The sequence below is a fragment of the Oncorhynchus mykiss genome, chromosome 19 (assembly GCF_057628025.1).
Source record: "Oncorhynchus mykiss isolate SJ-2025 chromosome 19, ASM5762802v1, whole genome shotgun sequence".
In the NCBI taxonomy this organism is placed as follows: Eukaryota; Metazoa; Chordata; class Actinopteri; order Salmoniformes; family Salmonidae; genus Oncorhynchus; species Oncorhynchus mykiss.
Genome location: NC_143040.1, coordinates 15626710 through 15639888, shown reverse-complemented (window position 1 = coordinate 15639888; position 13179 = coordinate 15626710). Strand labels below are relative to the sequence as shown.

Here is a 13179-nt window from a genome sequence, read left to right as displayed (position 1 = left end):
AAATTTGGGACACATAGAGTTTAGGGATGTTTTTGCTGGATCACCTATTGTATTGTAATTTCAGTTGATTTCAGCATGTGTTGCTGTGCCAACTCATATTTAGCCATACCACTGACTTCCTTTAATAACAGCTTCCTGTCTGTCTGTATGTCTGTCTGTCTGTCTGTCTGTCTGTCTGTCTGTCTGTCTGTCTGTCTGTCTGTCTGTCTGTCTGTCTGTCTGTCAGTGGTTGGTGGTTATTAGCAGACCTGGGCCACATATTCATTAGGGCACACCATCGTAAAATGTTTTACAACGGCAAAACAAAACACTTTATTCTTATTGGACAGGTACAGTTAGTCCCTCCCTCCCTGTTTCAGTTTGCTATCTTACATTTGGTTCCTAATGAATATGACCCAAATACTTTAGCTGTGCTGGGTTGAGATTGCCTGGCTTAATAGAAGCAATAGAGTAGCCCCAAACGCTCAAAGTATTTGACAGATTTCTAATAATATTTAAACAAAGGTTATTATTTTTTAAATCATCCAGAGACATTATTAAGATACATCCAATATGTTAATCAGTGATATCGAGTAGTAAGAGAACATATAAGAGGGTGTGTCTGGTGTATGTATTTGCATTTATTATGGATCCTCATTAGTTCCTGAGAGAATGTAGGAGAGGATTGTGGTATGTTATCGTTGTGTGTGTGTGCATGTGTCTGTGCATAGGTTTGTGTTGCTTCACAGTATGCGGGTGGAATTTACCCCAGAAGACCAGGAAATTACTCAGGAATCAGGAAAAAAAGGTGGAAAGAAGGTGTCCCAACACTAACCAGCCAGGACATGTTACTGTATAACCAGCCAGGACATGTTACTGTTTAACCAGCCAGGACATGTTACTGTATAACCAGCCAGGACATGTTACTGTATAACCAGCCAGGACATGTTACTGTATAACCAGCCAGGACATGTTACTGTATAACCAGCCAGGACATGTTACTGTATAACCAGCCAGGACATGTTACTGTAAAACCAGCCAGGACATGTTACTGCATAACCAGCCAGGACATGTTACTGTATAACCAGCCAGGACATGTTACTGTATAACCAGACAGGACATGTTACTGTATAACCAGCCAGGACATGTTACTGTATAACCAGCCAGGACATGTTACTGTATAACCAGACAGGGCATGTTACTGTATAACCAGACAGGACATGTTACTGTATAACCAGCCAGGACATGTTACTGTATAACCAGCCAGGACATGTTACTGTATAACCAGCCAGGACATGTTACTCTATAACCAGCCAGGACATGTTACTGTATAACCAGCCAGGACATGTTACTGTATAACCAGCCAGGACATGTTACTGTATAACCAGCCAGGACATGTTACTGTATAACCAGACAGGACATGTTACTGTATAACCAGCCAGGACATGTTATTGTATAACCAGCCAGGACATGTTACTGTATAACCAGACAGGACATGTTACTGTATAACCAGCCAGGACATGTTACTGTATAACCAGCCAGGACATGTTACTGTATAACCAGCCAGGACATGTTACTGTATAACCAGCCAGGATATGTTACTGTATAACCAGCCAGGACATGTTACTGTATAACCAGACAGGACATGTTACTGTATAACCAGACAGGACATGTTACTGTATAACCAGCCAGGACATGTTACTGTATAACCAGCCAGGACATGTTACTGTATAACCAGCCAGGATATGTTACTGTATAACCAGCCAGGACATGTTACTGTATAACCAGCCAGGATATGTTACTGTATAACCAGCCAGGACATGTTACTGTATAACCAGCCAGGACATGTTACTCTATAACCAGCCAGGACATGTTACTGTATAACCAGCCAGGACATGTTACTGTATAACCAGCCAGGACATGTTACTGTATAACCAGCCAGGACATGTTACTGTATAACCAGACAGGACATGTTACTGTATAACCAGCCAGGACATGTTATTGTATAACCAGCCAGGACATGTTACTGTATAACCAGACAGGACATGTTACTGTATAACCAGCCAGGACATGTTACTGTATAACCAGCCAGGACATGTTACTGTATAACCAGCCAGGACATGTTACTGTATAACCAGCCAGGATATGTTACTGTATAACCAGCCAGGACATGTTACTGTATAACCAGCCAGGACATGTTACTGTATAACCAGACAGGACATGTTACTGTATAACCAGCCAGGACATGTTACTGTATAACCAGCCAGGACATGTTACTGTATAACCAGCCAGGATATGTTACTGTATAACCAGCCAGGACATGTTACTGTATAACCAGCCAGGACATGTTACTCTATAACCAGCCAGGACATGTTACTGTATAACCAGCCAGGACATGTTACTGTATAACCAGCCAGGACATGTTACTGTATAACCAGCCAGGACATGTTACTGTATAACCAGACAGGACATGTTACTGTATAACCAGCCAGGACATGTTATTGTATAACCAGCCAGGACATGTTACTGTATAACCAGACAGGACATGTTACTGTATATCCAGCCAGGACATGTTACTGTATAACCAGCCAGGACATGTTACTGTATAACCAGCCAGGACATGTTACTGTATAACCAGCCAGGACATGTTACTGTATAACCAGCCAGGACGTGTTACTGTATAACCAGCCAGGACATGTTACTGTATAACCAGCCAGGACATGTTACTGTACAACCAGCTATGACATGTTTCTGTTCCACAAATCCCCACCCACAACAGGTTTAAAAGCAGTCAGCTTTTGACTGTCACGTCCTGATTTGTTTCACCTGTCCATGTGCTTGTCTCCACCCCTCTCCAGGTGTCGCTCATCTTTCCCATTATCCCCTGGGTACTTATACCTGTGCTCTCTGTTTATCTGTTGCCAGTTTGTCAAGTCAATCAGCATTTTGTCTCAGCTCCTCAGTCTCTATTTTTCTCGCCCTCCTGGTTTTGACCCTTGCCTGCCCTGACACTGAGCCCGCCTGCCTGACCACTCTGCCAGCCCCTGACCCTGAATCTGCCTGCCGTCCTGTGCCTTTGCCCTTACTCTGGGTTACCTCCCTCTGCCTGATCTGACCCTGAGCCTGCCTGCCGTCCTGTACCCTTGCCCCTACTCTGGGTTACCTCCCTCTGCCTGACCTGACCCTGAGCCTGCCTGCCGTCCTGTACCCTTGCCCCACTACTCTGGGTTATCGACCTCTGCCAGATTTGAACTGCTTTAAGACACTGTAGCTATAGTCAGAAAACATTGTTGAAAATGTCTGAGTCCATCAACACCAAGCCAGATATGACAGAGGTGAAATGGAAGAGAGGATTGTGGATATCTACATCAGTGCAGAGACCCTGAGAGACGGTGAGACCAGCACCTCAACACATCTGCAGAATGGCCAGCTACATAACAGTTACAACACCCTTACTGAAGAGAGAGAGACCAGCTACAGACTAGCTAAGACCACCTGACCAAAGAGAGACCAGCTACAGACCAGTTATAACAACCTGACTGAAGAGAGAGATCAGCTACAGACCAGTTACAACAACTTAACTGAAGAGAGAGACAAGCTACAAACCAGTTACAACACCCTGACTAAAGAGAGAGACCAGCTACAAGTAAGTTACAACAACCTGACTGAAGAGAGAGACCAGCTACAGACAAGCTACAACATCTTGACTAAAGAGAGAGACCAGTTACAGAGGAAGAGAGATGATTTTGAAGGTTGTTACTACATCTTGACCAAGACTAAAAACTTGAGACAACAGACAGGACTGTACCAACAAAGCCTTGAGACCTCATGTTTCAATACTACCTCTACTTAACCCATCAGAGTCTAAGCTCTATTTCGTCCATAGTTTTCCACCATTTCAATCTCAATCAGGGACAACGATAGACAGCTGCCTCTGATTGAGAACCATACCAGGCCAAACACAGAAATACCAAATCATAGAAAAAAGAACAGACTGCCCACCCAACTCACGCCCTGACCAACTAAAACAAAGACATAACAAAAGAACTAAGGTCAGAACGTGACAGTACCCCCCCCTCCCCAAACATATAGGAGTGGGTGGGTGTCTGTCCGCGGTGGCGGCTCTGGCGCGGGACGTGGACCCCACTCCACCATAGTCTTTCTCCGCCTCTTTACCCGCCTCCGTGGCCTCTTTAGAGCGACGACCGTCGCCGCCGACCTCGGTCTGACGGGCGATTCCAGCAGCTCCGGAGTGAAGGGCGATTCCGGCATCTCCGGATTAACGGACGGCTCTGGCAGCTCCTGACTGACAGGCGACTCAGGCAGCTCCTGACTGACTGGCGGCTCTGGCAGCTCCTGACTGGCGGGCGGCTCTGGCAGCTCAGGACAGACCGGCGACTCTGGCAGCTCAGGACAGACGGGTGACTCTGGCAGCTCAGGACAGATGGGCGACTCTGGCAGCTCCTGACTGACGGGCGACTCTGGCAGCTCCTGACTGACTGGCGGCTCTGGCAGCTCCTGACTGGCGGGCGGCTCTGGCAGCTCCTGACTGGCGGGCGGCTCTGGCAGCTCAAGACAGACGGGCGAATCTGGCAGCTCAGGACAGACGGGCGACTCTGGCAGCTCAGGACAGACGGGCGACTCTGGCAGCTCAGGACAGACGGGCGACTCTGGCCGCTCAGGACAGACGGGCGACTCTGGCAGCTCAGGACAGACGGGAGACTCTGGCAGCTCAGGACAGACGGGAGACTCTGGCAGCTCAGGACAGACGGGCGACTCTGGCAGCTCAGGACAGACGGGAGACTCTGGCAGCTCAGGACAGACGGGAGACTCTGGCAGCTCAGAACAGACGGGAGACTCTGGCAGCGCTGGACAGGTGGGAGCACCTGTAGGGAGGAGACAGCCTGGTGCGTGGGGCTGCCACCGGAGGCCTGGTGCGTGGAGGAGGCACCAGATAGACCGGACCGTGGAGGCGCACTGGAGGTCTCGAGCAATGAGCCTGCGCAACCCTACCTGGCTGGATACTCCCCGTCGCCAGGCCAGTGCGGTGAGGTGGAACAGACCGCACTGGGCTGTGCTGGCGAACCGGGGACACCGTGCGTAGGGCTGGTGCCATGTACCCCGGCCCAAGGAGACGCACTGGAGACCAGATGCGCTGAGCCGGCTTTATGGCACCTGGCTCGATGCCCACTCTAGCCCGGCCGATACGAGGCGCTGCTATGTAACGCACCAGGCTAACACGGTGCCTGCCCGGTCCACCTCTCTCCACGGTAAGCACGGGGAGTTGGCGCAGGTCTCATACCTGACTTAGCCACACTCCTCGTGTGCCACCCCCCAATACATTTTGGGGGTTGCCTCTCGTCCCAGCAGCGCTGCCGTGCTGCCTCCTCCTACCACCGCCGCTCAGCTTTCGCTGCCTCCAGCTCTGCCTTGGGGCGGCGATATTCCCCAGCCTGTGCCCAGGGTCCTTCTCCGTCCAGAATCTTCTCCCATGTCCATGAGTCCTTAGATTTCTGATGCTGCCCGTTACCACACTGCTTGGTCCTTTGGTGGTGGGTGATTCTGTAACGGTCTTCTTCCTCCTCTGACGAGGAGTAGTAGGAAGGATCGGAGGACCAATGCGCAGCGTTGTATGTGTTCATGATTCTTTTAATAGAACAAAGAAAAATACAAAATAACAACGTGAAATAACAAAATGAAACAGTTCCGTATGGAACACACAGACACAGAAAATAATCACAATCATCAACCTAAGACTGGTGGGAGTCATATCATGTATTATATTATCACACTAAGGCTGGTGGGAGTCATATCATGTATTATATTATCACACTAAGACTGGTGGGAGTCATATCATGTATTATATTATCACACTAAGACTGGTGGGAGTCATATCATGTATTATATTATCACACTAAGACTGGTGGGAGTCATATCATGTATTATATTATCACACTAAGGCTGGTGGGAGTCATATCATGTATTATATTATCACACTAAGGCTGGTGGGAGTCATATCATGTATTATATTATCACACTAAGGCTGGTGGGAGTCATATCATGTATTATATTATCACACTAAGGCTGGTGGGAGTCGTATAATGTATTATATTATCACACTAAGGCTGGTGGGAGTCATATCATGTATTATATTATCACACTAAGGCTGGTGGGAGTCATATCATGTATTATATTATCACACTAAGACTGGTTGGAGTCATATCATGTATTATATTATCACACTAAGGCTGGTGGGAGTCATATCATGTATTATATTATCACACTAAGACTGGTTGGAGTCATATCATGTATTATATTATCACACTAAGACTGGTTGGAGTCATATCATGTATTATATTATCACACTAAGACTGGTTGGAGTCATATCATGTATTATATTATCACACTAAGGCTGGTGGGAGTCATATCATGTATTATATTATCACACTAAGACTGGTTGGAGTCATATCATGTATTATATTATCACACTAAGGCTGGTGGGAGTCATATCATGTATTATATTATCACACTAAGGCTGGTGGGAGTCATATCATGTATTATATTATCAAACTAAAACTGGTGGGAGTCATATAATGTATTATATTATCACACTAAGGCTGGTGGGAGTCACGTGGTGGCTGACTGTGGTTGACTGATAAAGAGTTTCACTACTATAATTCACACAGAGACAGGACATTGCATGGAGAAGACACAGCTACAGACGCATATTAGAGCTGATGTAAGAAGTACAAGTTACTGTACTTGATCACCAGTGTGTTAGAATGTCAGAGGGAGTGTATCAAAACTCAGATGGATTTGAAGACGATGAGCCTGATGCAATGAAGAACACAGACATTGATGGCCAATTATATGCCAACGTAAGAGCCTTCAAGCCCAGACCAAGAGATGGAGTTGTTGCTTCAGGTAAGATCACACACACACACACACACACACACACACACACACACACACACACACACACACACACACACACACACACACACACACACACACACACACACACACACACACACACACACACACACACACACACACACACACAAACACATAAGCACACAAACAAATACAGGTGAGATAACCCTGCAGAACTCTAGCTTCATTTGTCCCAATCCTGGATGATACAGTAAAACACATTACCAAAGATCTTTAATCATTTGTGATTCAGTACATGTTCAGTGGTGGAAGAGACCCTCTGGAGTTGCTGCAGTGTGTCTGGGGCTGCTGTGTGTTCTCCTACTGGCTGGGATCATAGGCCTGTCTGTCTACTGTAAGTTTACTATGTTGTCACTGAGACTTAAGTAGCCTACTTAATTATACTTAATCATCAATGGTGTTTTAGTTACATGTTTCATCAACTTTACCCTTTTACAGATGGAGTCATTGATCATCACAACTCAACAGAGAGAAACCAGCTGCTGGCTAGTTACAGTAATCTGACTGAAGAGAGAGACCAGCTACAGGCCAGTTATAGCCTTCTGATTAAAGAGAGAGACCAGCTACAGACTGAGAGAGATAGTCTTAGTGGGAGGCTTATCAATCTCAGTGAGTAAACATACAATAGTACATTTTCATTAATCCCACACACTTTATTGTGTGCTGATTTTTTTAACTTAAGTATCCTGTGTGGTTAATTGAAAGAAATTAATGTTTTCATCTTGTAGAACAAACCTGTCCCAAAGGCTGGCAGAATTTTGAATCCAGTTGGTACTTCCTGTCTAATGATACAAAAACCTGGAAGGAGAGCAGAGAGGACTGTCTGGAGAGAGGATCAGACCTGGTGATCGTAAACAGTGATAAGGAACAGGTGAGAGAGAGAGAGAGAGAGTGAGAGGGGGGAGAGAGAGAGAGAGAGAGAGAGAGAGAGAGAGAGAGAGAGAGAGAGAGAGAAGATATGGGTGTGCAAGGGGTATATGCATATTTATTTATCTTTCTCAACAACAGGAGTTTCTCTTCAAACTCAAGAAGAGAGTCTGGATTGGTCTGACTGACTCTGTTACTGAGGGGAACTTGATATGGGTGGACGGCACCCCACTGACCACCCCAAGGTAATATACTACTGCTCTAATAACACTGACCAACCCAAGGTAATATACTACTGCTCTAATAACACTGACCACCCCAAGGTAATATACTACTGCTATAATAACACTGACCACCCCAAGGTAATATACTACTGCTATAATAACACTGACCACCCCAAGGTAATATACTACTGCTATAATAACACTGACCAACCCAAGGTAATATACTACTGCTATAATAACACTGACCACCCCAAGGTAATACACTACTGTTATAATAACACTGACCACCCCAAGGTAATATATTACTGCTCTAATAACACTGACCACCCCAAGGTAATATACTACTGTTATAATAACACTGACTAACCCAAGGTAATACACTACTGTTATAATAACACTGACCAACCCAAGGTAATACACTACTGTTATAATAACACTGACTAACCCAAGGTAATACACTACTGTTATAATAGCACTGACCACATTGTAAGGAGAAGGAATGATTCTCTGTGTTGTTCATACTCTAGGTTCTTCATACTCAACTGGTGGACCAACACTGACCACAGACTAAGAGATGATAACTACTCTGACAATAAGGCTCCAATTTTCAGTTTAGTCAACCTTTATATATAGAGGTTATTGTCATTGATGGCAGCAGTCAACAAAGTTGAATTTAAACTGAAACATTTCTGTATATTATTTAGGATTGTGATGTTCTAACTGTGATGTCTGACTGTTTTTAACCCTGTAGGTACTGGTATTAACCATGATATCTGACTGTTTTTAACCCTGTAGGTACTGGTATTAACCATGATATCTGACTGTTTTAACCCTGTAGGTACTGGTATTAACCATGATATCTGACTGTTGTTAACCCTGTAGGTACTGGTATTAACCATAATATCTCACTGTTATTAACCCTGTAGGTACTGGTATTAACCATGTTATCTGACTGTTTTTAACCCTGTAGGTACTGGTATTAACCATGATATCTGACTGTTGTTAACCTTGTAGGTACTGGTATTAACCATGATATCTGACTGTTTTTAACCCTGTAGGTACTGGTATTAACCATGATATCTGACTGTTTTTAACCCTGTAGGTACTGGTATTAACCATGATATCTGACTGTTTTTAACCCTGTAGGTACTGGTATTAACCATGATATCTGACTGTTGTTAACCCTGTAGGTACTGGAATTAACCATGCTATCTGACTGTTGTTAACCCTCTAGGTACTGGTATTAACCATGATATCTGACTGTTGATAACCCTTTAGGTGCTGGTATTAACCATGATATCTGACTGTTGTTAACCCTGTAGGTACTGGCATAAACCACAGCCTGATAATGGTGCTGGCAGACTAGACTATGGTGAGGAGGACTGTGTTGAGATACGTAAAGATCAGCGTCCTCTGGAGGCTTGGAATGACTTGTCATGTGACAGGAAAATCTACTGGGTTTGTGAGAAAGCTGTTTAACATCACCATGACAACATACTGTAACACATACAGCAGCACACAGTGCACGAAACTTCCTCCTTCATTCTCTCGCTAACTCTGTGTGTCTCTCTCTCTGTCTCTCTCTGTCTCTCTGTCTCACTCTCTCTCTCACAGACATTCTCTCTCTGTCTCAAACTCACACACACAACCTCACACACACATGCACACACACTGTGTGCACACATGCATGCAAACGCATCTATTGTTGTGTTTATTTGTAGTATCATATTAATAAAAGGCCTACTTATTTCCTGTTTGTAACTTCCTGTGTTTTATACCTCATCAGGTTCAACATGAATTCAGTACATTTGACTTTGTGCATTCACATAACTTCCAATTCAAATATATGCTACAGATATTTACATGCTCCAATTCAGGCCTGGTGATGACATTCTCAACAGTACCAAACCACCATTACATACACTGTATAGGAGGAGGTGACTGTATCACCAATCAATGAGTGTAATAGAGATATCAAAGGATGTTACTTAATAATATTTGACAGTCAGTCTTTGTTGTCAAGTTACATATAAGCACAATATAAAATGCTCATATTTGACTGTTGTTCCCCTATATGGGTCCCAAAAGATGGAAGTGTAGTAGATATTTTCAGTGGTTCAACTAGCTGTCACTCAAAAACTCCTCAACCAATCAGGTTCATTAAGAGAAAGAGCTGCAGGTAGCCTAGCGGTTAAGATCTTTGGGCCAGGAACCGAAAGGTTGGTGATTCGAATTCCTGAGACGACTATTTGAAAAATCTGTTGATGTGCCCTTCAGCAAGGCACTTAACCCTAATTGCTGCTGTAAGTCGCTCTGGATAAGAGCATCTTCTAAATGGCTAAACTGTAAATGTAGAGGAGAGCCCCAGGGGTTACTGTTATCATCTCATCCTCACTGGTTAAAACTACCCACCCTCAATATCCACTTGGAGCAGTTTGTAGTATCAAATCTATTGTCTGGACATTATAATGACCAATGTTTGTAGTTCTGGACCTCCTGAACATGTTGATGTATATTTGGGAGTAAACAGAGGGTCCAAATCAGCAGAAAGGTGAAAGGAAGGAGGAGTTCTGGAAACTCCCTGAATTATCTTGGGGGTGTTACATATGATATGTAATATATGTTAACAACTAGTCTTTGTTCTCCACTTCCCCTCTATGATCTATATCTTCCTGGTATGACAGTGTCCTGTCCATCATCACAAATAGCAAGTCCCATTCCCTGGACAGGAGGACTGTGTTGAGATATACTCTGGACAAGATGACCATGTAGAGACATGGAATGATTTATATTGTTCTGCAGAAAATGGTTTAACAATAACCACTGCAAAAATCTCTCACACTCACACACACACACACACACGCGCACATGCACACAAGCACAGACACAGTATGCAAACTTGTTCTATTTTGTTGTATTAGCATAGCTACAACTACCCGTGTCATTTTGTTGATACTTCCCTAGAGTTAACACCTACAGTAGTCACACAGACAGAGACACACAGATGACTCAGAGACAGAGATATCACTAGAAGCAGAGACTTAACGTATAGAGGTCTTGCAGTTGACGTACGACACCTCCTGGTGGCCATGTTGGAAGACCACCACATTAATTCTAGAAGCAGAGACAGCAGAGAAAATCCCTTTGTCCTCTTACTGTGGAGGAATGGAATGTATGTTGGGCCTATGGAGAACCTACCTCAGAACAGTAACATGCAATAAAGGGACTGTGGGACAATATGTTTTGTCAGACAAAATGGTGTTAATGACGATAGATGGTATATGAAAATCGATGTCGTTTTTGTTATGTTATTAAAAGTTAAACGATGACGTTATAACAAAAACAGTGTAACTTGAAGAGTTTCCACAATATGTACCTGAAGTTTGCACACTGTACGTTGTGTGGAAAATGTCCAGATCAAATAGAATGTTTCTGAAAAGATGAAATGTGACGTTAGTTGTCTAAATTGGATATGTGTAAAATCCAGACTTTGCCTCGTAACTAGTTACGCTCAGAGAACTTGCCAAAAAGACGGAAACACCTCTTTCTGACCCGAGGGTATAAAACATGTGAGTTAAGAATGAACATAACAGACTACGTGACCATGTGCTGCAGCCAATGTTCTATTAGTTGTAACCCCACAACACAACGCGAGGTTGAAGAAGACAAAGGAACCTTTTAACAAATCTGTGCTACGGATGAGTAGCTGTGTCTCTGAATTCAAGCAAGACCACCCGGTTACCACTCTCCAAGGAATCGTGTGTCGACACTCCTTTCATTCCTACGCTACACGGCTGACCATACTCAGAAGACCCCCGTTCAGAACAAGGGCGAGGAAACAGGCCACTATGAGAAAGGACCCTGACCTCGTGTGGACAATCAGAGAGTTACACCCGGTAACCAAAGAAGTGCTGCCATCAGAGAAGGAGGAACTCGGTCCACAAGGAGATGCCAAATCGGAGACCTTTGACACGTAATTACATCATTATATTCTGACCCATGAGAGCGGCAGTTCGGGGCGAGGTTAGGGCTAAACTAAGCATGGTTTACCAATGTACCTAGGTGTGCTTTTCACTTGTGCTCTCTCACTTTCTCACTCTTTTTAAATCCCCATTTTGTATAACATGTGTCATATTGTGTTGGCCAGCTAGGGACATGTTTCATTAAACTACGTTCTAATCAATAGACTGTGTGTTTGTGTATCTTATATTATCATTTTAGCTTGTTAGTAAATAAATATTCAACTAAATTAGTGAGGCACGGACTTATTTAGTGGGACTGGGGTTTGTGCAGATTCCCGGATTATGTGACGTTCAGGATGAGATTGTCGAGGAAATTAATTAATTAGCAACGGTTGTAAAATCGATATTCTGATATTCTTTGAGTTAATTTTGGAAAAAGAAACTCAATAAAACCAAACTTTCCCATGGTGCCCCAGGTTGCTGAGTTAATAATTACCTGATTAATTTAATCACGTAATTATAAACAGTTAATCATTATCGATGAACAGCAGCCGTTACAATCAATACATAACAGATGTTAAAGGTCATCTATGCTGAACTAGATATGAACACAAAGGTCAAGTTTGACAGAGGTGAGATGGAGGAGAGGATTGTGGATATCTACATCAATGCAGACAACCTGAGAGATGGTGAGACCAGCACCAAGAGAGAAGAGACAGCAGACACTGCTCCTAATAATGGACCAGGAGACCAGCAATCAGGTAACACACACTCAACACTATTAGAGTAGAAGGTTAAAGGTCCCTCCCCTAGGATTGTATTCTCCAATGATTTTTGAGAAAGAGGGGAGGAGAGAGGATGAGAGGAGGAATTGAGAAAGGATGAATTGAGAAAGAGCTCATAGACAAGTCTGTAATACCTATATTTCACCTCTATGGTGAGTTCATCTCTCACTTTAACCACTAGCTGTAATCATCACCTAACCATCACCTAACCATTCAGGACCTTATCCATGTCATTTACAATGACAGCATCCCAGAGAAGAGTGGGTTAACTTCCTTATTCAGGGGCAGAACGACAGATCAGGGATTTGATCCAACTACTTTTAAGGTTACTGGCCTAACGCTCTAACCACTAGGCTACCTGCCTTCCCATTTATATTTATCTTCCCTTTTGTACTTTAACTATTTGCA

At 43.9% G+C, this 13179-nt stretch overlaps 1 protein-coding gene across 1 annotated transcript; it reads left to right on the top strand.

Moving 5' to 3' along the window:
• Positions 1 to 6761: 6761 nt before the first annotated feature.
• On the top strand, positions 6762 to 12001 carry LOC118941352 (C-type lectin domain family 17, member A-like). The gene is made up of 7 exons (XM_090211829.1): positions 6762 to 6903; positions 7166 to 7267; positions 7372 to 7542; positions 7662 to 7804; positions 7942 to 8045; positions 9347 to 9482; positions 11750 to 12001. Exons 1-7 carry the CDS (start codon positions 6762 to 6764, stop codon positions 11999 to 12001), a joined length of 1050 nt encoding a protein of 349 aa, XP_090067955.1.
• Positions 12002 to 13179: the final 1178 nt, after the last annotated feature.